Genomic DNA, 27,656 nt, shown 5'->3' on the forward strand with positions numbered 1-27,656 from the left:
AAATCCTACAAAGCACGAGTAGAGAAAGAAACTGGAGCTTTCATACAAAGTCTAAGGACGGATCGAGGTGGAGAGTTTACCTCACATGAGTTTGCAAACTTCTGTCATGAGAATGGGATTCATAGGCAATTAACTGCAGCCTACACTCCTCAACAGAACGGTGTGGCAGAAAGGAAGAATCGCACCATCATGAACATGGTGCGAAGCATGTTGTTGGCCAAACAAATTCCCAAAACCTTTTGGCCTGAAGCAGTAAATTGGGCAGTGCATGTGTTAAATCGATGTCCTACTCTTGCCGTGAAGAGCAAAACACCTGAGGAGGCATGGAATGGACGAAAACCATCTGTGGACCATTTCAGAATCTTTGGTTGCATTGCTCATGCTCATGTACCTGACAGCAAAAGGGTGAAGCTCGATGCTAGGAGCTGTAAATGCATATTTCTTGGGGTAAGTGAAGAATCTAAAGCCTATCGATTGTTTGATCCTGTTTTACAGAAAATAATAGTTAGCCGAGATGTTGTGTTTCAAGAGGATCAACAATGGAGTTGGGGTGACGGTCACAAGGAAATCATAGTGGCCGATCTTGAATGGGACATTGATGAGGAAAATATCAATATCACTCCTGAGTCTGGAAGTAATGAAGCAACGGGAGAAACTGAGACCGAGTCTGATCATGGTGGCATGCTAATTGAAGAAGACAGCCAAAGTGACATACTCTCACCTCATTTGGGACGAACTCGAAGACCACCAATTTGGATGAGGGACTATGAAACAGGTCAGGGCCTATCTGATGAAGAGAATGATGACATGGCTCACTTAGCCTTATTCATCGATCAAGATCCCACAACCTTCGAAGATGCAGTGAAATCAGAGAAATGGAGACAAGCTATGGATCAGGAGATACAAGCTATTGAAAAGAACAACACGTGGGAGTTAATGGAGCTGCCACCAGGAGGAAAAACTATTGGAGTAAAGTGGGTATTTAAGACAAAGCTCAAGGAGAACGGGGAAGTGGATAAGTATAAGGCACGACTAGTTGCTAAAGGTTACTGTAAAAAATATGGGATCGATTATGCAGAGGTGTTTGCACCGGTGGCTCGTCTAGACACCATTAGAATGGTAATTTCTCTTGCTGCGCAGAAGAACTGGGAAATCTATCAGCTTGATGTCAAGTCCGCATTTTTGCATGGGGAGATAGATGAAGAAGTGTTTGTTGATCAGCCACCTGGATATGAACAGAAGGGGCAGGAGTCAAGGGTGTATCGACTAAAAAAAGCTTTATATGGACTTAAGCAGGCTCCCCGAGCCTGGTATAGTCGTATAGAGTCATATTTTATTAAGGAAGGATTCACCAAAAGTCCTTATGAGTACACGTTGTTCATCAAAACAAAGGAAGGAGGTAAGATTTTGATAGTGTGTCTTTATGTCGATGACCTTATTTTCACTGGAAATGATGAAATGATGTTTAAACAATTCAAGAAGTCTATGATGCTTGAGTTTGACATGTCTGACCTAGGGAAAATGAGATATTTCCTTGGGATTGAAGTGATACAAGGTTTTGATGGGATCTTCATTGGTCAAAGGAAGTATGCCCAAGAAATCCTGAAGAGATTCAATATGGATCAAAGCAACCCAGTACAAAATCCTGTGGTTCCAGGTTTCAAACTCACAAAGGACGAAGGAGGAGTAGAAGTTGATAGCACGGCTTACAAGCAGATGGTGGGAAGTCTCATGTATCTAACAGCCACGCGTCCTGATTTAATGTTTATTGGAAGTTTGATCAGTCGATACATGGAGCGACCAACTGAGATTCACTTACAGGCAGTAAAAAGAGTTCTAAGGTACGTTAAAGGGACTACTGACTTGGGGATATTCTACAGGAAGGGAGAAACTAAGGAACTTATTGGGTACACAGATAGTGACTATGCGGGTGATCAAGATGATAGGAAGAGCACCTCCGGTTATGTATTTATGATGAGTTCAGGTGCTGTTTCTTGGTCCTCAAAGAAGCAGCCTGTTGTTACCTTATCCACTACTGAAGCAGAATTCATCGCAGCAACATCGAGTGCATGCCAAGTTGTTTGGTTAAGAAGGATCATGGAGAGTCTTAATCAGGAGCAATATAGCCCAACCTTGGTGTATTGTGATAATGTTTCGACTATCAAACTTTCAAGGAATCCGGTGATGCATGGTCGAAGCAAGCATATTGATGTAAGGTTTCATTTCCTTCGTGATTTGGTTAAAGATGGAGTTTTAGAGCTGGTGCAATGTTCATCTCAGGAACAAGTCGCAGATATTCTAACTAAACCACTCAAGGTCGATGTGTTTCTGAAGATGCGAGAATTGATGGGAGTTTGCAAGCTTCCAGGAGTAAACTGAATATCTGTAATATTTAGTTTAAGGGAGGATGATAAAGTTGTTAGGATGTCTAGCCGTTAACTGATAGGGTTTACTGCTAGGGTTTCCTAGTTTTTAGGATTGTTAATCACGTAAGAGTCCAATAATCCCTATACTTGAGGGACAAGCTGCATTTCCTTGTTTGACGTAGTCTTTACCACGATTATAGGACCTGTAAAATCGTGGGCAGTTGATTTCCTTTCTGTTCGAATGTAAGGCTATTTAATAGCCATGATTGTTGCTTTCATCTAATAAGAATTCTCCCTGGTTTTATGTAAGCTTTCGAACCTTGTGTTACTATACACTGTTTTCAAGTTTCTGGTTCTAACATTTTTTACATTAAAAAATCAATTTTAGTACTATTCACTCTACCCTTTATTTTGTCCTTATCGTTAAAACTCAAAATTTTCAAACCATTTTTATTAGTTTTCTTTTCTTAAATTGTAACAAACGACGTATGGATCAAATATTAACAACATATATTGACGGCATTTCGATCAACTATTGACATGTATCAATCGAGTATTGGTGACATATTGATTGGTGTAATATTGACCGAATACAAATGATAATATGGGCAAGATACACTTTCGAGTTATAACTTTTTGTATTGAATCGTTTTAACCCTGTTTATTTTTTATTTTTTGTACACATATATTTACATTAAGAGAGCAGAGAAATAAATTGGTACCTTAGTCATCATCCACGAAAATTGAAACTAAGACTACTTACTTACAAATAAAGACTAATATTATTATATCGCACTACTAAGTGGCTTTATCCGTCCAAATTTTGTACCCGCAATTTGTTCCCCTTTTTAAGCTCTCAGTGTATAAGTACCTATTTTCTTAAGCCGACGTGGCCACCTTACGTATCTGAGCCCAAAACCAAATAAACAGTATTTTGGGCGTAGTGGAATGGGCTTATCATCAGAAGGCAGACTTGACACACAAACCATGTCATTGCCAAGCCCATCTTAGTAAATGTACTATTATTTTTCTTGGCCCTTGCAAAATTCAACATAGGGAAAGGGATAGTATTGCCATTTTTTTTTTAACAAACGAAATTATCTACACTAAGGGGATGGATGAGTGGGTTAAGCCTCACAATGGGCTATCAATAATGTGGTATTCATTTTCATTGGTAAGTAAAAGGCCTTAGGTTCGGTTCTTACCTTCTTTTTTGAACAAACACATCCCTTTCCTTATGTTGAGTTTTGCAAATTGCCACTTAATACTACAGTAGTAATGGTATTCCTCAAAAGAGACCTGACAAAACACATCAATTCCTAAATTTCCGAGGACGTAAGCTATATCTTATATTTGCATGCAAATTATTGATAATAATAAAATAGCCATACATGCGATGTCAAATTATAATTTGTCCACAAAACAGAATAACTCCTTATCTCTACGAAGCAATTTGTTCTCTTATTCCAGATGAGTGGACCACAGACTGGATGAGGGGACCTATTTGTAGACAACTGAAGATTTGATCAAATTGTCGTTGAGTTTGTGCTCCACAATCACCATATACATTTCCAATTCCCCAGAACATATGCGTATGTGTGGAAACAAATCATGGTGTCCAATCTACTCGTCCCAAAAAGATGCATATTTTATCTTGGAACTCAAGTGGATTGGAATTGAATTCCAATACATTTTGATATCAAAAACTTACCTTTTTATTTTTTTATTTTTTAATATATATATATAAATTATTGGATGAATGATGTTACATGATTAGATTACAATATAATCAGATTCTTTATCCAAAGGGATTTTTCATTTTTTGGTAAAAATGGAGACTAATTGTATGGCCCAATCCACATCGAACTTTAAGATCCGAATCATCTATTTTTCAAGTTGCACTTTACAGATCATCCTTTTAAAATATTAACCAATTCGGAAAAGTTTGAGGCATGTAATTGAGTTCATAGAAATTGACGAACATTGTATTATAAGATACATTGAAATTTCACCATAACAATCAAATGAGTAAATGGTTTCAAATTGTTGAAGTTCGATGTACAATGGACCCAACAACTAGTCCTAATTTTTACAAAACTTGGAGATTGCTTCGCAATATAATTAAACAAATTATTTTGGCACGGCTCATGGGGAATGAGAACATGAACATCTTATAACCCTTTCCAATGCGTAACATTCGTTATTCTTCTTGTTTATTTTTTCTTTGACTTAGATTGTGTGTGACAATGTTGACCCTAAAACTATTTAGCCTATAAGTTAACTATGTCATTCAGTCGAATGCGGGCCGTGCCAACTCGTTGGTTGAACTCGGCAGAGGAGTGAATGAATGTTGATGTGGCGTTGGGTGCGCTGATGGCTTCTAAATCTTGCGATTGCAGCCGAGGAAGGAACATGTCTCGGCATTCGGGTTCTAGAGCCTAAAGACAAGGCTACTAGTTTTGAGAAGTTCACGAATCGTCAGCACTAGGTTCGGCAACTGTAATTATATTCGTGAGAATATAAGCGCCGAATCAGTACGAGACTATCTGGACACAAATACTCAAAAGAGATGTGTGTCTTGATTGTAAATATGGTTCGGCCGTTTGAATGCCGAACTCTGAAATGCACTTGTGAATATCCACTCATAAAACAAGTTCGGCTTTCAATGTGCCGAACTGTCGTGACTTGGTAACACTTCATTTCGCCGAGAAGGCTGATGGGATGACCTTTACCAACAAGGACTCAGAGATTCCTTGCTGACCAAGACTTGGATAGATAACTAGTCAGTTACGAAGCAGTGCTGTTTATCCAAACTGAAGGTGCTCCTCAATCGGTTGATTAGGCTTAAATGCTATTTATCTAAACTGAAGATGTTGCTGGTTGCCACCACAATGCGGTTTATCCAAAATGCAGATGTGTTGGTGGAAAAAAGGGGTAAAATAAAAAGATCTCAAGATGTTTGAGAGGTTTGGCATAGAGCGAGAGTTTGCGCAGGGAAAATTTGTGTGTTGGTTTGGAGGGCTTTGAATGATGCACTCCCCTCTCTATTTATAGTAATAATTCCCACATGGCCGAAGTAGAGTCCTACTCGGATTATAATTCCTTGATCCATTATCACGTGTAGAACTCTGAATCCAACCCTATTATTCTCCAAATTCAATCCAATTGATCCTGATCATCTCCCCTAATTCGGGGTATCACTGATATCCAAGGATTCCTTGTTACATTAGGACTCGGCCGACCATTCTATCCAGGTTTAAGATAAGATCAACTTCTGGTAGAACTCGACTGAATCTCCTTGGGCTGGGCTTTCCTTGGGTATATTCCAAGATACCCTAAATTATATACTGGGCCCATGAACAAACCGTACATGGATTCCTTGTTACATTATGCCCCATGAACAAACCGTACATGTAGTAAAGGGCAAAAGCTCAGGTGCAGAGTTGGTTTTGATTGTCGGAATGCAGTTTGCAGTGATGGGGCTAACAATTTGACAGAAAACGACCACTTCTGGAGCGTCACATTTCCAATGGTTTGATGTCCATGCTCTTCGAATGTTGGTGAGAGAAAGGAAGAGATGAGCGTGGTTACGTATATATGATTGGAATCTAAAATATTCCTTTAGACTAAAATGTCTGTTAATTATCAACTAGACCTTTTGTATAAGGATAATGTTAGGAAGACCAATTATTTAGACTAAATTTTGTAAACCATATAACATAGTTGTTAGTGATTGTATTATTACATTACTTAAGTATTAATTAACGTACTTATTTCCTCTATTTTTCCCTTAAAAAACAATCATTTATTCCAAAAAAAAAAAAAAAAAAACCTCAAGTACAACCAGTTGCACATGATCAAAGTTTAAAGCGAGATCATCTCTAAACAAATAGCTTCTGCGACTGATCAAACAATCACTTATTCACAAAGCTCTGTATGATGAAATAGTTTTCATTTTCCATCTCATGGAAAACTCTTTTTGCTCCGCTTAGCCCTACATACACTAGTTGCTTCCTGCCCCCTCTTTTTTCTTCTCCACTAACCAATCTTCTTTATTTTTTTTTAATTTTTTTTTATAAATCCTTAATCTTCCATTAATATCCCACAAGGATAGGTACAATTAATTTAAATGGAAAGACCTCTTACGGATAAGAGACATAGGGCTAAAGAGAGAGCCAAAAGATGATCCTTTGTGTATAATCCTGCATAATCTCAAAGGTTATCAATTCCAGTACGTATATCAAATGATACAATGCAGATTATAAGCTCCTCTATTAGAAGTGTTCCAAAAATGTTTGCAATCAAGTAAATAACTCTACGAACGAATTGATCGTTTCTCCTAAGCACCTTATTCCCGCCACAATAAGACACCCACGATTATCTCGAGTAATAAATCCCGCAACAGCATTCTGATTAATAACTGAACCATCAAAATGTATTTTAAGGTAGCTAGGCTTAGGCGGCTTCCACTTTATAATCTTCTGATTTCTATCATCACTTTCCTTTTAACTTTTGTGTTAGCTTTAAAATATTCTTTCTCAAGAATTCTGTGTGGATGTTGGTCCAACTAATCCAATTTGTTGGAGATATTTTCTGCCAGTGGTTTAGACTGAGTTGCAGCTTGTGGAAAGGGCTATGGAAGAAATGGTAGAAAGCTTTGCCTCACGGTTGGCGCTCATTGCACGAATTGTAACCAATCAGTTTAGTAGGTTGAAGACCCCCTGAGTTGCATATTTTGTTCGAAGATAGTTCGGAATTTGTTTATGGATTGGAGGATAGGTCTATTATGTTGTATGGGACACTCTTTTCCCTTCGACCGGAGTGAAATTCCCAGCAAGGTTTTATCGGGGCCCAGTATGCACACTATCCTTAGTTTGTTTATATTTTGAATTTGCTTGCAATGAATTATCGTACTTCTCTAAAATAAAAAAAATAAAAATGAATGTGACACATTTCACGGTTTACGAATTTTGTCTAAAATATTGGTCTACCTAGTATTACTCTTTATATATTATAAAAAGAGTGGTCATTATATATATGTATATTTCTAATAGAAGCCATAAAGTGTTTCATTACTAAGACCAACCAAATACGTGCGGTGCTAAATTAATATATGTGTTCCAGTAACTAATTTTTTGATCTGAAGACAATTCGCACAAATCACAAATAATTTTAAACCCCTATACAATTAGAATAGAACTTGGCCGCTGAAAAATCAGTAGCAGCTCCTGCAGCTGGCCAATCACAAATGGACACGTGTCTAAGTAATTGATTTTTTAATCACATATTGAACACGTGTCTATCTATGATTAGCTAGCAGTAGGAGCTGTTGCTGATTTTTCAGCAGCCAAGTATTGTCCATACGATTATCACATTAAACCAGCACAAACTAGGATCAAGAAGCGGACTTGGATCCAAGTACCCCTTAAAAGTTAAAAATAATATTACTCTAATGAACCACAATGATATGTAATGATGGTTAAACGAAATAATTAATATTTAAAGATAATAGTAATCACAGCAAAGTAAATGTGTTTATTGTATGGCATATACGCATGCAGTTGGGTTGGGTGAACCTTTCAGAACCATGGGAACTTCTTGACAGGCCGAAACAGGCGATGCCCTAATTCTAAGAACGTCAACGAGGAATATACATATTAATTCATGCAGAAGGACTACTCCAGCAGGTACATGAACGTCGACTGCTCACTCACTACATGATAAAATTACAAATAAAATAATCCATATATATATATATATACACTTCGTATTTTTCAACATTTTGGTGAACCTTTCAGAACCATGGGAACTTCTTGACCGGCCGAAACAGGCGATGCCCTAATTCAAAGAACGTCAACGAGGAATATACATATTAATTCATGCAGAAGGACTACTCCAGCAGGTACATGAACGTCGACTGCTCACTCACCACATGATAAAATTACAAATAAAATAATCCATATATATATATATATACACTTTGTATTTTTCAACATTTTGATGATCTCTGTCAAAGTGTCATACTCATGCATAAAAAAATATATAAAAGCCAGGAAAAAAAAGGCCACCCGTCAAGACAAAGACGTCAGTGAGAATAAAAGTGCCCTAAATAGATTCTTTTGAGAAATGTTGTCTATTTTTGGTTAGTCACATAAAATTGTGGGTAGGGAGTTGGTGGCATGAGTGACGCAAGGTCCTTTGGTCTTTCATTTTATGTGCATTGATGGATGTAATTAACTTAAGAGGAAAACTCACAGCTTTAAGTGATTAAAAGTGTTTATGATATTGTATTCAAATTTTTCTTTCATTAATATTGTATGTGTAATAAAAAAACTCTCGTATTATGGGGTAAAAAACATTATACATAAAGAGAGTAAATACGGTCCTTATCAAACTTTAACCGCATAAATATTTAATGAGAGCGGTGAAGTTGTGGACTTGCCGGCAACCATGGGAATTTCTAGCACTTTTAATGTCATTGATTTATATGAGTTTCATCCTGATGATGCTCTTTTATAACATGTTGATCACTTGTATACGAGTTTTTTTTAAGAGGGGGTGACTGACGTAGGACTAGAAGAGCAAATAATTGTAGCAAATCCCGACATGAATAGTATTTTAAAAAATTTTGTTGTCCGATTTAGTCCAAAAATACCTTTTTTTCCGAAAGAGAACAACGGGATGATTCAAACTTATGGATTTTGGGCATTTGAAGCCGTTTGAAGGGTCAAAACAACGATTTAATTTATTTTTGGGTTGTTTTGTTATTTTTGGATATTAAGTTATTTCCTGTTTATCTCTATTTTTTCGTTAGGGTTTTGTGGGACTATGTAAGCATCCTTAAGGTTGTATTTTGTGTGGTTATTCAGTTGAAAATCAAAAGTTTCTCTCAAATGTCTAAAGTTCCAGAATTCTCGTCTTTCCTTTTTATTTTATTTAAGGACAGTCAAAAGTTTTGGTTGCATCCAAAGTACATAAAAAACATGCGAGATTATATAATTGTAAACTCAAAAAATAATGAGATGTTAGGTAAATAAGGTTATCGTAAAGACAAAATACAGAGGTAAGGTGTTTGAGGTGAAATGAGGGGTAATTAAGGTTGTCAAATAAAGTACTCTCAAACACGTTTTAATCACTTTCATCGAGCTTTTCATGTAATCAATAATTCTAACCTAGTGTCCATTTTATTTTGTCCTTTAATTACAAAAAGAGCTAATTAAGGAGATCAAAATGTGTACGTAAACCCCAATGCATTAGTCCCTTCTTATTTAATGGTAAAAAAAAAGCTAATTAAGGAGATAAAATCTTTTGCATTCATTTTATAGGTTGTCTCTATCATTGATTGATACATGTTAATAACTTAATCTTCATTAAATTTATTATTATAAACTTAACACGTGTCAATTAATGACAAAGAACACAAAAAAGGGACACAAAAAATAAATACATACTTTTAATCAAGTTGGTATATTACGTAAGAAGATTGAGTTGGGGTAAATGTAAAATGGGTCTTAGTATTTAGACAGCACGGGCTGTCACAATACTATATTTTTCTTTCTAGGTAAAGGAGCAATGGACCTTCTGAAGTAAAACAATTAATTTATCCACATACATAAGTTAGTACTTCACAACACATATATATATAATCCTCCATTTTTTGGAGTATTTATAATTTTATTTAAATATTGCCATCTGACTGGTGGCAATTAAATATTAATTAGCACCAAAAATCTGGCCCACGCCGACAAATCAGAATTAAGGGTTTTAATTAGAGGATTCTCACGAAAATATAACTTAATTAGCCGACCATTTCCTTCAGGTAATTTCAATCATAAGCTAAATAAAATAAGTGCTTGTGAAAAAACAATATTAGTAAGGACAATTAAATGATTAATTTGCAGAGGACAGTTCAAGGTTAGCTAACTGATTAACAGTTGAGATTCTTTGGGGCCCTCCTTCTCTAGGGATTGGGAGAAGGACAGCCAACCTACAGAATGTATATGGTCGGCGCTATTCTTAATTTAATTAGTTAATTAATTATATGGATAATTAAGTTTTTGCATGAGGAAAATATTTGATTATCTTGGAATCTTCACAAAGTTTAACTCGATCACAATACACTAACTGGCAAGTGAGTGCTGTTTAAGTTAACAGCCTAACACTGCCAGTGTTAGGGAGAGAAAATAAATATATTCCCATAGGGCTTCTAGCAAAAAAATAAAACAATAGTGTACAAATAAATTAACATCAATCACACTAGCTAGTTGACAACTTGGGATGAAGAAATAAAAGAAAAGGCTTATGTTTCTACTACCTATAAATCAAGGGGATAAAAAAAAAAAATAAGAAAGGTGAGTTGGTTTTGGTAGCTGTTATTTACAATGATATTGTCATTAATTATACGTTTTAAAATAACAGTATACTTTTGTTCCATTTCCGTGGAAAGAAAATTAGTGGAGCGTGAACTTGCACAAGGATACATAAGAATGATTATTTGCTGCCACTTCGTACAATATTATATGCTTCTCCAATATGGTTAACTATATTCATTTAAAATGTGGGTATATAAATTGATGGTATATAAGTCGTCGATGCAACTGATATTGTCCATGAGTACTCCAACTAAACACGTCAAAAAACCAAGCTACCTCGTTGATATAAGAGATATACGTCATTTATTATATATATATATATATATATATATATATATATATATATGAACGTATCAAAATCCAAGAATGTCCCGGCCCTATGATAGATCATATGACCTAAATATACGTATCAAAATCCCCGGACTCCATCGGATATTGCTGGATCGGACTTTGTTGGCTGCATATATTAGCTCATATTTGCAAGTAGAGAATCTCATCACACAGATTCTTAATCATATGTGAAAATCTCACACAGATTCTTGATTAGTTTGTAATCCTCCAGAAAACCCATCTGCTTTTGCTTCGCTGCCATTCCAAAAATATTGAATTTCGTAAAAGAAATTATACATGGCTAGCTCGTCAACAGTCAACACGTACAATATTTTAAGGTTACGACGGTGGTGAGAGATCTGCAGGTGATCAGTTCCGTTTGGCTTTCGAAAATGTACTGAAGTCAGCAAAAGATGGCACCAGGCTGTTCAAACTGTATCTCTCTCTTCCGGTGCACATGCATGATGAAAATTTGTACTTATACTTCGCCTTTGAGGAAATAAAACTCATTGCAAGCTAGCTCGCTAGGGACTTCGACAAATGGTTTCCAATAGGAAGCGCCACGATTAGAAGAAAAACTTTATGACACTGTTTCATACATATTCTAAATCTCTCCCCTCACACATATTTCGTGAGGAAAAAGCTAAAACGAAAAGACATACAATGAGAGACTAAGCGCGTTTTCTAACAGCCAAAATTGCTTTAATTATGTTGGCCAGAAAATTATAAATGTGTCTAGTTCATAGAAGTACCCTTTGAAGAAACATCTGCTAAATAATTTTTTTATAAAATGAGAATGCTAGAGATCCCACATTGATGTTCTATATAATGTGACAAATAACACATACAATCACATCTAATAAGATTATTTTTTAATTAAGATAACATGTACGCGTCACTTGTTACATTAAATACTGGATAATATTGCATCACCTATATAGGGATGTACATATCATCCATTTGTGAATAACATACCTTGATCGACTAAATGAACCATCGGAACCGTACATCAATTTAGTAAGCTTCATTTGAAGATCACTCCTACAACAAACATACAAATAAATAGACGTGGTACCTACACAATCGATTTATTCTATACATTTGAACTAAATGATTTCTGATTAAATTGATTTTTCGTAGAGGTGATCTTTAAATGAAGGTTAAGAAATTGACAGTTCCAATCGTTAATTTTATTCGGTTAAGATACGTTATTCGCAAATAAGGACATGTGCATCCCTAAATGGTGCAAGTGTTAAATATTACACCAATATGGTACAAAAAACATGATCTCTCCAATATTTTCCTTGGAAAATATATCTACCAGTAACCCCAAACTAAACTGCCCATAATCAATGTATCATCATATACACATTCATGAAACACAAACATTAAAAAATTAAAGGGTAATGCTAGAATTAAAAAGTCCATGATAGCCAAATCAGCAAATAATCACAAAGGGGAACAACAGTTAACCACAGATCCTACGTCAGCACATGCATGAACTGAACCAAAATCCCCAACCCCTCCAAGGCGCCAACCCATCCCTATAAATACCACTCCCAACTCCCACACTTTTCCTCACAACTCACACTTTCAGTATTACCTACAGACTTGGCGAAGATCCACCGAAGAATAAGAAGCAGCAACAATTTTTGAATTTTTGATCCCTCAAATACTTCAAAAAATGTCTTCTTCGGATTCGCCAACGTCTCTGATCATTTCCAAATCCACCGTCTTCCCCGAACGGCCCTCCGCCCTCGCCGACCTCCCCCTCTCAGTCTCCGACCTCCCCATGCTCTCCTGCCACTACATTCAGAAGGGTCTCTTCTTCCCCCTCCCTCCCTCCCCCATCATCCCCCTCCTCAAATCCTACCTTTCCCAAACCCTCTCCCGCTTTCCCCCATTGGCCGGCAGACTAACCACCTACCCCACCGGCCACGTGCACATTACCTGCAACGATGCTGGCGCGGACTTCATCCACGCGTCGGCCCCCAGTCTCTCAATCGGAGATGTTTTGGACCCTACTGACGTCCCCGACTGCGTCAAGGAGTTTTTCGCTTTCGACAGGACCGTCAGCTACTCCGGCCACCATAACGCAATCCTGGCTGTCCAGGTCACCGAGCTCAGCGACGCCGTTTTCATCGGATGCTCCGTCAACCACGCCGTCATGGACGGCACCTCCTTCTGGAACTTCTTCAACACCTTCGCCGAGCTCTGCCGAGCATCGTCATCGTCACTATCACCAAACGAAAATTATAATTACACGAAAATGACAATCACAAGGCAGCCGGACTTCAGCCGGAACTCGGTTCTGATCTCTCCGGCGGTGCTTCGAGTTCCGGCGGGAGGTCCCGAAGTCACATTCAACGTCGACGAGCCGGTGCGCGAGCGAATTTTCAGCTTCAGCAGAGAAGCCATTCAGAAGCTCAAGGCACGAACCAACAACAAAAAATGGTCCGAAAACGGCGACGTTTTGCTGAGCGCCGTCGAGATTCTCGGGAAGCAGAGTAACGATCCCTACCAAAACAAAGACAATGACGCGAGAGTGACGTCGATTATCGAAAACTGGTCCAAAAATTCGAACGCGAACTCCAAAACAACGGCGGAGATCTCGTCGTTTCAGTCCCTGTGCGCGCTGCTCTGGCGATCCGTGACGCGTGCGAGGAATCTTCCGTCCTCGAAAACGACAACGTTCAGAATGGCGGTGAACTGCCGGCACAGACTTGAGCCGAAGCTGGACGCATTCTACTTCGGGAACGCGATTCAGAGCATCCCGACGTACGCGACTGCCGGGGAGTTGCTGTCGTACGACACGAGGTGGTGCGCGGAGCAGCTGAACAAGAACGTGAAGGCGTACGATAACGACAGGGTTCGGGGCGTCGTTGGGGATTGGGAGAGGGACCCGCGAGTGTTCCCGCTGGGCAACTTTGATGGGGCAATGATGACGGTGGGGAGCTCGCCGAGGTTTCCGATGTACGACAACAACTTCGGGTGGGGGAGGCCGATGGCGATTCGGAGCGGGCGGGCGAATAAGTTCGATGGGAAGATATCAGCGTTTTCGGGTAGGGAAGGAGGCGGGAGCGTTGATCTCGAGGTGGTTTTGGCGCCTGACGCAATGGCTGGTCTCGAAACGGACTCTGAGTTCATGCACTACGTGTCCAGTTGAGCTTGTAAAACGACGTCATATTATATTAAAAAGTAATAACTTAAAGGGAAGAGAAAAAGATAGGATGTGGAATTGTGGATGATGGGTTGAAGCTTGAAGGGTTCGGTGCGGTTGATAAGTATCCAACCTTGATCTGCACTGTTATGTGACCGTTGTTGGATTTATCCAATATAAATCAACTTTTAAGTGGTCTATTACATATAATAAGAATGTAATAATTGAGAATAATGTTTATTGTGATTTAATCTCTTAACGATATCAATCATATATAAGGTGTCTTATATTAGAAATAGGATTGATAGGAATCCTTAATTGAATATGATTATGATATTTGACTGAGAGGCTAAGAGGTAGTGAACCTATATCCATTCTTATATGAGAATTATGGTTGGTCATGTGATTATATATATGTTTAGTTTACAAAGAAGTAGTGAACATATGAAGGCATGAGGTATGTAATCCATTCAAAGTATGTGACTTAGTTGATAAGCATGAATTTTCGAACATGTATTATTGTTTGTGGTTTTTTCTACGCCTGAAGAATTTAAACAGTGTTTTGATTAGTAAATTTTTATGTGTCGTAAGGGGAGAAGAAAAGAAATTTTTCAAGGCTAATGTAGGGCATATATCGGAGATGTTTTCTATGGAAGAAAATAATTTTGGTTGTTCCTTTATTTAATTTGGTATTTACAAAGCTAATGCATGATTTTAATGTTGTGTTTGGTAGTCTTGTACTACATAAAGAAATATATAAAAGGAAAGGAACCCGTTTGACTTAAGAAAACATTTGAGCGATTTTGCTTTTAAATTAAAGGAATGTATTGTTCTTTCCCATTACATAAAGTATTTCTATTTTAAGTAATTGACTCCATAATGATAAGTATTGACATTCTTGCGGTGGAATAAAACGTGTTCTATATGTGATTAATCTCTTTCAAGTATGTTGTTAGGTTTCTTGAGATTAATTTAATGTCAAAGGGAGTCATGAAGGAATTAGTGTCATTTGTTGGCAAGACTCGAATCAGGTTATCATAATTTTGTCACTTACAGTTAATTAATCCATGTGACTTCTTGTATTATTTCAGGACGAAGTTGATCAATGCCTTTTCAACTAAGCAAGCCGCAACGGCTTAGTTGACAATGGGACTATGTTTTTTTAGTTACTTCGGTCAACATTACATCTTAATTAGAATAAAAGGGATAATCTTCAAGTGTGGGTTATTTCTTTTAGTTTAATTAAGATGGCATAGTATGAATTTTATTTCACAGAAGTTGTGAAAGTTTCATTTGTCCACAGGTGTTGAAGTTTTTCATGAAGGTACTCTTGTGACATAATCTAGTACTGGAAACTAGTTAATTTTCTTGCCCGCATGTGTAAATTAATATAGTTTCATGAAGTTTATGGGGGAATAAAGTTCCATGTCTTCATTTACAAATATTTCCACTATGAGCCCCATTATAGGTTGTGGTTTTAAGGCATGGAAATTGATTGCATCATGACATATTTTTGTGTCTCTTCATGAGACTTGTTGATGCAAAGTACGTATTGAACCCATGAAGGTTAATCAAGGATTGCTAAGGTACACATTGTTTAAGTATAATGCTTGTAAATATTTTCAATTTGAACTGTGATGTCTGTTTAGAGGATGAAATTTGATCACTTGAGATTCCTTTGACATCGAAATTGAAATAACATGAAATTGAATTTGTTAGAGATGTTTAGATTCATGATAGATGAACATAATTTTTCTGGCAGATTGCTATCTTGATTAAAATCAGACGAATGACACGTGTAACGATTACCAAATGACCTGAATGTTTGATATGTTAAACATATATATGTCTTGTGTGTGCAAATTTTCATAATTTTTTTCTGTATATTTTAATTATGGTGAATTTACTAGTAACCCATGCTCATATAGACAGTTTTACTGGCAGATTGCATTGGGTTTTTAAGTTGTCACTTTAGACTACTATTTTGACCCAAAACTCCTCTATATTTTTATTTTATGAAGATTAGTATGTCTATTTTGATCTGTATAATTTGGTTGCAATCAAGCTCATAAATTAATTATGATTAGTTCTAAAGTAAGTGTAACTCGTTGCTAAAATTCTGTTTGACAACTTTATGTTAGTTGTAATGTCTATTTTATTATGTCTAAAATATAAAGCAATTTTATTTAGTTACATCTTTAAAGAGTGTTTGCCCAAGTGGGAGAATTAGTGAACAAAAATTGGGCTTCACACTCATTAACTTATTTGCAAGTCTAAACTCTAAAAACTTAGTGGGAGTTGTTCTAAAATTTTGAGCATTAAGTGGACTTGCATGATACTATTAAAGCGTTATTCTATCTTCCATGAATTTGTGTTTTGGTTGATAACTCGAATGACAATAACATGTTTAAGTTGCATGAATTGATACTTCATATATGTGTACATTTTTGCAATCATTCGAATTCCTCAACTGATTATTTGTTAATCTTGACATAGAATTTTGGGGCTCATAAGGACTTAGCATAAATGTGAAATTATTAATACATATAAGATGGTTGTTGGATGCATGTTTTTGTGTAACAGTGGTGAATGCTTTCATGCTTAGTTGTTTGAGGTAATATGCATTCATTGACTGAGTAAGGCTATTCCCAAAGGCATATTTAAAAAAAATATGATTTAATGATGTTGCAGATCAGTGGGAGCTTAAGGTTTGTGTTGGCAATGCCTTACATTTGCAGATGACCTATAAGATATGTATAGAATCCATGTATTCATTTTAATCTCCAGTTGGATTCATTAAGTCACATTTTTCTTGTGCTAGTCAATTATCGGATGAAATATATTTCGGATATCAAGTTGTTATCAAATTGCATATTAAATGGCATGGCATGGTTTGTGCACTGCCTTAGTTGTGAGGATTTCCATCTGCCCATAGGTGTTGGAAATCACCATGAAAGTAACTGGTATGGTGCATAGATCAGTGTCAAAAACATGTTAATTCATCTTACTCACAAGTGTTGAATTAATTTGCTTTATGAAGTTTTGGGATATTTTACTTGGACATGTGCCTATTTGCTATTTTTCAGTTTTGTCCATTGGCTACGAACATTGTTTGTCTTGTTATTGGTCTAATGAAAGTGATGCATGATTGTTTTGGAGATGTATTCACACCTGCAGGTTATGTTGGTTTCATTAGATGAAGGATATATGTGTTGGCAGATTTAAGGCTTTGAAGAAGCATAAGTTGGACCTGAGATGATATAAAGTAAGACATTTTGGTTTTTGCTTTAAAAGTTTCATCTCTTGATCATAATTTGTGTTTCATGTGAACGAGGATTTTAGCATGTGTGATTATGAAGGTTATGGGTTTTGTCAACCTTACAACCTTGTTAGTTCCATGTTAAGAAATGCACTTGACAGAAACTGCATTAAGGATGAGATGTAATCACTGTTACATGGCCACTAAAGTGACATTAATCTCCAATCTCAAGTATAAACGTGAATATTACATTTTGTAGACCAAGTGGGAGAATGTTGGATTTATCCAATATAAATAAACTTTTAAGTGGTCTATTGCGTGTAATATTGGAGAATAATGTTGATTGTGATATCTCTTAAAGATATCAATCTTATATAAGGTGTCTTATGTTGGAAATTATATATTATAATATGAAATATTGTAATATATAATTTTAATAATTGAATGAAAAATAGTGTTAACCAATTTCTTAGAAGGGTTATGTTGTTTAGGTGCATTCCCTTGATAAGTGATGTATACTTATAGATGAAAAGTTACATCTCTTTAATAAGTAGAAATTGGATTCTATATAAACCCATGAAACCATTGGTATTAAATATAGAGAAAATTAGAGTTAATTTTTACTCTTGAAAAATAGGGTTTCCCCACTTTGTTTCTCAAATGATTCGTGTGTCAAATTCCGAGTTGTGTCTTGAGAGTACGGAATATATAAAGTTCGCCATAGTCCGAAGATTGAAGTGCTTTGACTTCGGAATATAGATTGTTGAATCCTGGGAGATAGACGCCTATCGAACTACAAGCACAAGAGTATGGGCGAAATTCTATCTTTAGGACATTGCATTTATGCAAGCCTCAATCTTCAAAGTTTGTCAGTTTTTTCTAACTTTATCTCTAATTGTTTATATTAATCTCATACATAATTGATGTTGTGATTTTCTTTATGATTACTTTCATTGAAATTCTTTTATTATTTTCATATTTTCTAATATTGCTCCAACAATCTAAAGATAGAATTTTTTTTATCTCTATGGAACAATCAGAAATATGAATGTTCACGATTCTCATATTGAGAGTTTAAAGCTGTGGCTTTAAAAGTCTTGGACAACATATGGTGTTGTATTCGATGTGAAGCCTAGAATTGATGCAATTAAGACTTTAATATCTGATTTAGTCTTGATGATTGGGTTGGATGATGTTGTGGTATTATCCATGTGAAGCGGTGTCAAACAACCGCCTGTTTCTTTTTGAAAAGATAAAATTTAAAATTATAACTTTCTGGGCAATGCATCACTTGATAAAAAGACGTAAGCAGTTTGCATGGGTAATTTGGATCTAGTATGTATATGCATGCTTACGTCTATATGTGTCTGCAAATTATCTTGAAAGCATGAATTGCATGACTTGTGTGATATATCTTATGGATAAATTTCTTAATTTCAAAGATTAATATTAATTTTCTACATGCCTGGGCGTTCATTCCCATTCGACCAAATGTGTGAGTTATATATGTGGATTGATTTATTCATACGACCATGATGCATCTCAATAACTGGGCATATATTTCTGTGATTATTCTTCTTGAGTATTTATAAGTATTGCAACCCTTAAAGTCTTGTACGTAAGAATGACTTCACTATTTGGGCAGAATCAATAACTATTTGTGAGATATCCATTCAAAACCATGTTAGTTGTTGACTCTTTCAAAGAGAGGTGTCGGTTAAGGCAAAGGCAAAGGCAAAGCCTTAAAAAAAAAAATTTGCTTTATCAGCAATGCTAAAACGATGCTAGATTTGGTTTTGCCAAAGATCGTAGCAGTTTCTGGAAAAAATTCTTTTACAGAAAAGAATTATATCTGTATAATCCCTATGCGAAGTTCTTTCTACGGGAAAGAAAATAAATTCCTTATGTCAGTATATAATGCCAAAAGAACTTGTGAATGTAAGAAGGATTGAAGGCAATGATAGAGAAACTTAAACTGTCAGTTTTGTTTCTCAATTAATTACCCGATCATGATGCAATCTTTAATATTGTGGCTTGACATCTACAAACATAAGAACCTGGAAGTCTGATATGATGTTAAGGTTGACGTTAATGTTGTGCAAATGAAGCTTAATGCTTCTTGGTAGGGTTACATGCATGAGAATGGCTTTTGATTGCGTTGACCTATTTTCATCTGGTACTTATTTCTTTGAAATTGTGCTACATGTGTGTTTTGTTGAAATGATTATTTCAATTGTAGTTGCTTCTCTAACTAAAGGGGCATCTGGTGTGAACAGAAAGGTCTGTGGATTTGAACAGACGTATATATATATGGGTTGCTAAACCGATGCGATAAAGATAGGGTTGTATCTGTTCAAATTGAACAAGACTGTCTCTTCCAAAAGAAAGCACTCCGGCCAAGTTCTGTAATTAATATATACGGTTGATTCAACGACTTTTGGTTCTTTACCAAAAGAGTGGCTGGTATCTTTTGGAAATTACAAGGTTGGTTCTCATTTTAAGAAGTGAAGTATCCAAACCGGGTATCACGTTGTGATAAATTTCTGACTATAGTTCTTGTTTAATTTCAAGAAACAAAAGGTCTGAATACGTAGTTGAATGTGAAAGGAGTGCTTCTCATATAAAGGACTTGTGAGGCTTGAAAGCCTAGAAGTGAAGAATAGATAAAGAGAAAATATCTTCACTGGTTCCTACTTCTTAAGTATGATGAAGGAGTAATTGATACCATTCAAAGTAACCACAATGTGAGTGAATTGTGGGGGGAGTGACATAGTTATCTTTGGATAATATGTCAACTTAAGAAGAATGACACAGTAATTTGCTTATAGAGAGAGATAAAGATTATCTCTTACAATGGTATTTTAAGGCATTGAAAGGTTAGAGACCTTCTGGAAAGTACCTTAAATGTGGGGGTGTTTACCCAAGTGTTAGTGAATTACATAGTAATTAAGTCCTAATATAATTTTGAGGACTTGACATTTCAAACAATGTCAAACAACTACTCTCATATGAAATACAATTTCATAAGATGGATTGTGCGCACTATTAAAGATAGTTATCCTAAATGGTACCAATTATTAAAGGTTAGACTAGAGAGTAAGGTGATCATCGAGTGGAATGAGGCTAAAGCCAACATAACTAATGAATCAGCCGAGCGGAAACCTAACTTAGTTGATTGGAGATCCCATGGTCTAAGTTCAATAGGCAAACTGGTTCGGCATGATTCAAAGTAATTAACACACTATATACCTCATTCCTATGATGGAAGCAGTGTGTTGTCTGCAGACATTTTAGGTTGTATATTTATACCTAATGACAGTGATATCTTATAAATAAGAGGAATAGAGCAGACTATTCTTAATCAGTGGTCACCTATGTGAGAGTAGAAATGGGTCGCTTCTATGAGAATGAGATGGCTAAATTCTCTAAAGCTCTCATGAATCCGAGATTTGTTTAGGACCAAAATGAACACAACCGTATGAACCGTAATATATTAGGATTAGTGATGTGTGTTGCTTATTGTCTCGGTTTATTGCTGCGGTGAACAGTTCAAGATCTTCTACATCCACTGCGTCACCAAGTAAACCCGATAAGTATTCACTAGGGTAGGTTCAAGTCCAAAAGACACCTCTCCCGATGCATCTCTTGTTCGCCTGTACTCTCAAATTCTTCCTAATTTTTCATTCATGTGGGGGATTGTTGGAAATTATATATTATAATATGAAATATTGTAATATATAATTTTAATAATTGAATGAAAAATAGTGTTAACCAATTTCTTAGAAAGGTTATGTTGTTTAGGTGCATTCCCTTGATAAGTGATGTAGACTTATAGATGAAAAGTTACATCTCTTTAATAAGTAGAAATTGGATTCTATATAAACCCATGAAACCATTGGTATTAAATATAGAGAAAATTAGAGTTAATTTGTACTCTTGAGAAATAGGGTTTCCCCACTTTGTTTCTCAAATGATTCATGTGTCAAATTCCGAGTCGTGTCTTGAGAGTACGGAATATATAAAGTTCGCCAAAGTTCGAAGATTGAAGTGCTTTGACTTCGGATTATAGATTGTTGAATCCTGGGAGATAGACGCATATCGAACTACAAGCACAAGAGTATGGGCGAAATTCTATCTTTAGGACATTGCATTTATGCAAGCCTCAATCTCCAAGTTTGTCAGTTTTTCTAACTTTATCTCTAATTGTTTATATTAATCTCATACATAATTGATGTTGTGATTTTCTTTATGATTACTTTCATTGAAATTCTTTTATTATTTTCATATTTTCTAATATTGCTCCAACATCTTATATTAGAAATAGAATTGATGGAATCCTTAATTGAATATGATTATGATACTTGACTTGGAGGCTAAGAAAGTAAGTTTAGGTTTCTTTTATGGATGGAAACCCTAGCTTTTAGCTTATATAAACACCGGTCTCTATAAGCCCTAGAACACAGAACATAATGCTTCCTATAGAGTAGTTGTATTCAGCTAAGTGTTTGTAGAAGATCCTGGTATTGCCATGCCCTTCACCTTCCTTGCTCAAGTACCATGATTATAATTGGAATCAGGTTTGTCACTTCTTTGTTTGTGCTTTAATTGTATAACTTTATAAGGCTAACAACTGTTGGATATGTGTGGGCCCTCCTGGTGTTGTAATGCGGATATGGTTTGGACGGCGGCGATTAATCTGGTCTGTACGGACAAATGGAAGATGTCTTCTGTCTATTTGTGAATTTTACCTTTGTTTCAAAATCTCAGTAATCGCTTATGCTATTTTAGATGAGTATCAATTTTCTTAACAATTGTAACTCTTTTTTGTTTTTCTTTTCTCAACAATATATATATATATATATATATATATATATATATATATATATATCATAAACTACTATAATTTACGAGATAGGGTATTTGTTCACGGGCGAGCATACGCTGTTGGTCAATTGACGTAACTCATATTTACACTCTTGTTCTTTTTCCATATGACATCAACATCGCGTTAGGGGGCAATAAGTTGCAAATTTCATAAATGAGTTAGGATTAGGCTAAGCCGAAACTGAGCCTAACACATTCCATAAAAATAGGCCCATTTGATAAATAGTTTTGTGACCAATTTTTGGGCCGCCTTCATCTTAGACTCTTCACATGGTCCATGAACACCTATACGACGTCGCACCAATCTCAATGCTTTAAATTCTAATATCTTAACATCTCAGGCTTTACCATCTCCGTCTCAACTTCTCAACTCCCGGAGACTTGGAGTTGGACCTCAGCAGCAACTCCATCTCAGCTGAATCAAACGCCTTCCCTATCGCCCCATGCCCCGATCCCGACCGTCCGGAACCTCAGGCGACGAGCAGAATACATGTTATGGATGGGGTGGTCATGGATGCTGAGTTCCAGCAAGCGTTCACATTGATGAACAAGACTGAGTGGAAATGCTGCACCCTCCACAATTACTGAGAGAACATAATATTTCAAACACCATGAAAAGTAACTGAAACTAAATAATTCAAACACCTCCTTGCATTAGCAAAATAGCAAATCACGAAACAATCAAGAATCGAAGTAATTTCAATTTCAAATAAATAAACGTGACGCGCTAGTAATGTTGTTAAATAAGATCCTTAAATTGGAACAGATTCTATATTTTTCGGATCCCACTGCATACCACAATGCATGTCATATATTTGAAAGGAAGTGAAAGCACCGTCTGGGACATGGCATAAGATTAGGGGTGATCACTAAATCAGGCATGTCCTATGCATCCCTCCAAATCTAACTTTAGATTCATCGAGGATATGGAATGAAAAGAAAGTACGCATCAGTTATCTTCATTGATAGATGACGTCCCTCAAACGTCCAAGCTGTATTTAAATACTCTTAGCTTCCAGCTGCAGCTGTTACGGCAACTTGTTTAGAGTCTTCTGCCCTTTCATGCTCCTTATTGTGCATCTGAAATATTCCAACATTTTTACATTCCAATACAATATGAGAAGCATGTTGAGAAAATTAAGGAAGATGAGAATCCACATTCATGGAAATGCATCTCACCTTGTTGTTGATCAAGTTGTGAAGAGCAATAACGCTTCGGATGAGGGAAGAAAGATATATAACCAACATCATATCATTTGTTTTCACTGCACATGACAACAACAACATGAATCGACACTATTAACAAAATAGGCACTAACGCAGGAACCATAAATCTAAACAATAAAGCAGTCTAAGCGATAAACATGGTAGGTTTTTTTCTTACCTGAAAAGGCCTTGATGAGATCAGAAACATTAAGATTTGGAAGTAGATTGAACACATCCTACAAGGATTTGGGATAGAAAAATAAGAAAAATGTATGAGTGTGAGGGTGAAAATATCAACAGTAGGCAAAAGAATTACAATATTTCATTGTTGTGAAATAAAAGTTAAGAGACAAATCAAACTAGCACTACATTAAGATTCTAGCCTACACTACATGTAGGTTAAGCCAAAACCGAACCTGTAGGTGGTACAAAATCTCGTGGTTTAATGGGAGCTTGCCATCAATAACAAGGTCCAGATAACCCCGAATCTCCTTAAGCCTTGCTTCCAATCCCTTCAAGGCTGTGAGTTTCCCTGTAACCTGTACTAGACTTGGAAACTAAGTTTCTTGTATCGCCTCTTATATGCATTAAGAAAATCTAATAAAATTGACTTCATACATACATACATACATACTGTGTGAGCGTAAATAAAACGAGGAAGCTAATGAGAATAAAATCACCAAAACCAAACCTCTGTTGCAAGAGTGCTGATGGTTGTATCTTTCACATCTCTAAGCAAGTGTTCCACTCCTGTTAAAGGGTAATATGGTCAATAAAAACCATAAGTAGAAACAAAACGACCACCAAACCACAAAGGAAAGCAAGAAATCAATATGCGCATGCAATAACTTAAAAGTCTTATTCAATGTTACAAGAAAGGGTAGTTCAGTTTCCATGGGCTTACCAATTTCCTCAACTTCATGGGCAGCAATTTCAGAAGGCACATGAACGAACACCTTCTGGCTTTTCTGGGTAGCATTCTGTAATCGTACCAAAATGTTAATTCAAATTTATAGCATTAAAACCAGGTTTCAAGTCAAAGTAGCTCCAACCATAACGCTTGTTTTGGAAGAACTTAGTATATGACCAGACCAATACAAAAGGCAAGGCATATCCGAAAAATCATGATTCTACCTCTTTAACCTCTTCAACGGCACAGTAAGCTTTTGTTGGTATTCCCAGCTCCTTAGGTTGGACATCAATTATGACCAAGACAGGATTTGGAACATAACTGCAAAATCAAAAGGGAAATTGTGATATAATGGAGAAGAAAAGAAACAGGAATTCATACGTCTCAAGGATAATGAATAGAAACACGAATTCATGTATCTGCTGATGGGTGCAAAATGCTTAAGCATGTTTCACCATGATAGAGACAAAACAATTAAACAAAAAACAAAATATTTCCACCATTTCATAAGAATACCACTTACAGGTATACGGCTTCCTCATAACCAACCATCAATATTTTATAGAAAACTGATGGAGAACCTCAAGGTTTCCAAAATCTCAGACATCTTGATTAAATTTACCAATATTCAAGTTACACAAAAAAAAAAAAAAGGTATCACAGTATAACAAAATGAAGACAAGAGTTAAGAAATAAGGGTTGAAGAACACATTTGCTTCTTCTAGTCAGTTGAGAATTAGTTTCTCTAATACCAATTTAAACGATATGAACCTTACACCTTTAATTATCTCCATGTTGTCCTTCCACTTAAACTTTGTTGACCAGACTGGTTATAAGAAGCATTCATGATATTCATATTCTAATGGAATCTCAAGACCAAGTAGATGTTTTTCATAGGGTTTACGCGGGCTTACTCATTAAATAAACCGTGAATGTCTAAGTCATTTTCTCTCAATTTTGGACCTGTGCTGTACCATCCCACAACGTGCTCCTTTGCTGGAAAAAAAAATTATTTGTCAATTTTTGCATCATAACAGATAATGTGCGAATCTAGGGAAAGAGACATAGTATATACTCATACCATTTATTCTCTTTGCCATGGAATACATGGCTTCATGGTAGTTGTGATCAAGAAACCAGATACTGGGATCCTTGTCATCTTCTTCAAAGGGAACTGTGAATAAAGATCAATACTAATATGAGTCAAAAGTAACGCACTTGATCTAGAAACATAGAAGGTTCTACAGGCAACAAGACGAAAACGCAAAATAAGAAAAAAAAATTAAAGTCTAACAAAAACACAAAAACTAAACTACTACGTTAAATTTAAGAGCGCAATCATGAAGTTCGAGACTGATACTGCATCAAATTCTTTTGAAAAACAAATAAACAATAAAATCAAAATACGACAAGAAAGCAAGTGCTACAGGCTATAGAATGCATGTGCTACAGACTATCAACTAAATAACCTAATATGCAATGGGAAATTAACAAGAAAGTGCATTGATCACCAAATATATAGAAAGTATGCTGATAAACAAAAACATAGGAACTGCACTGCCCCGTACATAAATCAGTTCAAATTGTGTAGGTCTATGCATTTGGAAAGCAAATTAAAGCAGAAATTTCGCAACTTCACACTACAACAACCTCAGCAGCTCTCGAATTAAACTTCGAAATGCCTTATCAAAAGGCATGTCTGGAATGCGACAACCCCTCATAACTAATTTAACTTTCTACATCTCAATTCTGAAATGCAGCCTAAACCAACTGAAATTCATTCAGCAGCATGCAAACGTAACCTAAATTTGCTTAACCAATTCCAAGTTCAAGCTCATAGCAGCAGAAACACACTCATTCTTTTGAATAATTTAACAAAAATACACCTTTTCACAATGCCGTAGAGCCTAAACACAGATTTTCTCACTGACCAAACAAAAATTTACCACAGTTTGGAGCATAATTCAGAACAAAAATTCCTTAATCAGATAAAAAAAAAAGGAAAAATCACCCAAATAAATTTAAATTATTCAAAAATAAATAAAAGCAAACGAGATTCAAACATAGCCTTGAAGCAGAGGGACTAGGCGAGCTTGAAATAAACGAACCGGCGTAGCTGTTGGTGACGTCGACGGTGCCCTTGTACGACGAGCCGAGCAGAACTCCGACGACGCGCTTGCGAGTGTCTTTGGCGACCCTGTTGTAGTTGTCGACGATGCTGAGCAGAACCAGTGGGTGAACTATCACCCTCTCGATCGGCCTCGCCGAGATTTGCTGCGTTTTTACCACATCCATTGCTGGATTTCTTCTGCTTTCTCTGAATTTTCCTGCTTTTTCTGCAGTAATTTTGAGTTAGCTTCTTCAGCAGGAAACCTCTGTCTCTCTCTCTAATTTATATGGAAAACGCTCTTTGCTTGCTCATCTCTTCTTTCTTCTCTTTCCTTTCGGTTCTCTCACCGGACCTGATAATTTTGTATTTGAAATAATTTTGTTTGTTTATGACGGTTGAGCCCAGAATTTATGGGTTTTATTATGGGCCAACTACATTTGCTTTTGGGCCTTTTGTAAATTGTTTTTCCTTCTTTTATTTTTTTGGCTAAGTGATCTAGAATTAAAATATCAATACAGACTAAATTTTGACGACACAACGATGAGATATCAACGACATGCTAAAAATCAATTATTTCATCAACCATCGCCTCAAGTTAGATCGTTTCAGCCAAAAACCTAAATTTTTTAAGATGTTATTGTCATGGCCCATGATACTTAGACCTATAAACGGGTCGGGTTTGAGTCGGGTTCAATCTGACCCGTTAAGCTAACGGGTCATCCGAACCCAACCCGTTAAACTAACAGGTCACCCGTTTCACCCGTTAACAATTATTAATTTTTTTTTTCATAGGGTTTATTTTTTATTATTAAGACTTTACTGAAATTACTAAAACATCCTCAACTAACGGGTGCTAACAGGTTAACCCAAAGTGACCCGTTATTTAACGGGTTGTTAACAGGTTCACCCGTTAGCGACCCGACCCGTTAAGCATCCACCAAAATACTAATATTAACGGGTCGGGTCGGGTCGGGTTAACGGGTCGGATCCAAAATGCCAAGTCTAATGATACTCGTGTCAAAGTACTCAGACATGCTCCTCTCACCATCACCCAATGTA

The 27,656-nt window shown here is 36.3% G+C and overlaps 2 protein-coding genes and 1 long non-coding RNA gene across 3 annotated transcripts in view; 2 read left to right on the forward strand and 1 right to left on the reverse strand.

The window, feature by feature from the left end:
* Positions 1-12,693: 12,693 nt before the first annotated feature.
* LOC126623857 (uncharacterized acetyltransferase At3g50280-like) lies at positions 12,694-14,391 on the forward strand. Its single transcript, XM_050292843.1, has one exon. The coding sequence runs from the start codon at positions 12,753-12,755 to the stop codon at positions 14,232-14,234; it is 1,482 nt and encodes a 493-aa protein (XP_050148800.1). The 5' UTR covers positions 12,694-12,752; the 3' UTR covers positions 14,235-14,391.
* A 6,167-nt stretch (positions 14,392-20,558) lies between these two features.
* Positions 20,559-27,656, forward strand: part of LOC126623950 (uncharacterized) — a 53,182-nt gene continuing 46,084 nt past the window's right edge. Inside the window, exon 1 of the long non-coding RNA XR_007623942.1 lies at positions 20,559-20,588. This is a non-coding gene — a long non-coding RNA (uncharacterized LOC126623950). The remainder of the gene's footprint in view (positions 20,589-27,656) is intronic.
* Positions 23,005-26,949, reverse strand: LOC126623891 (26S proteasome non-ATPase regulatory subunit 7 homolog A-like). Its single transcript, XM_050292873.1, has 10 exons — positions 26,596-26,949; positions 25,569-25,661; positions 25,402-25,483; positions 24,712-24,808; positions 24,482-24,557; positions 24,269-24,327; positions 23,994-24,116; positions 23,756-23,813; positions 23,551-23,636; positions 23,005-23,451 (listed from the first exon to the last, which is right to left on the reverse strand). The coding sequence occupies exons 1-10, from the start codon at positions 26,780-26,782 to the stop codon at positions 23,380-23,382; spliced, it is 933 nt and encodes a 310-aa protein (XP_050148830.1). The 5' UTR covers positions 26,783-26,949; the 3' UTR covers positions 23,005-23,379.

This window comes from Malus sylvestris, chromosome 1 (assembly GCF_916048215.2).
Source record: "Malus sylvestris chromosome 1, drMalSylv7.2, whole genome shotgun sequence".
Lineage (NCBI taxonomy): Eukaryota > Viridiplantae > Streptophyta > Magnoliopsida > Rosales > Rosaceae > Malus > Malus sylvestris.

Bases quoted from the DNA above. Each gene is read 5' to 3' on its own strand.
- LOC126623857 (XM_050292843.1), top strand. From the start codon at position 12,753: ATGTCTTCTTCGGATTCGCCAACGTCTCTGATCATTTCCAAATCCACC.
- LOC126623891 (XM_050292873.1), bottom strand. From the start codon at position 26,782: ATGGATGTGGTAAAAACGCAGCAAATCTCGGCGAGGCCGATCGAGAGG. The intron at 23,814-23,993 runs GTTCGGTTTTGG...AAATCCTTGTAG, and splicing joins AGATTTTGTACCACCTACAG to GATGTGTTCAATCTACTTCC. The intron at 23,637-23,755 runs GTAAGAAAAAAA...TGTCATGTGCAG, and splicing joins TCTCATCAAGGCCTTTTCAG to TGAAAACAAATGATATGATG.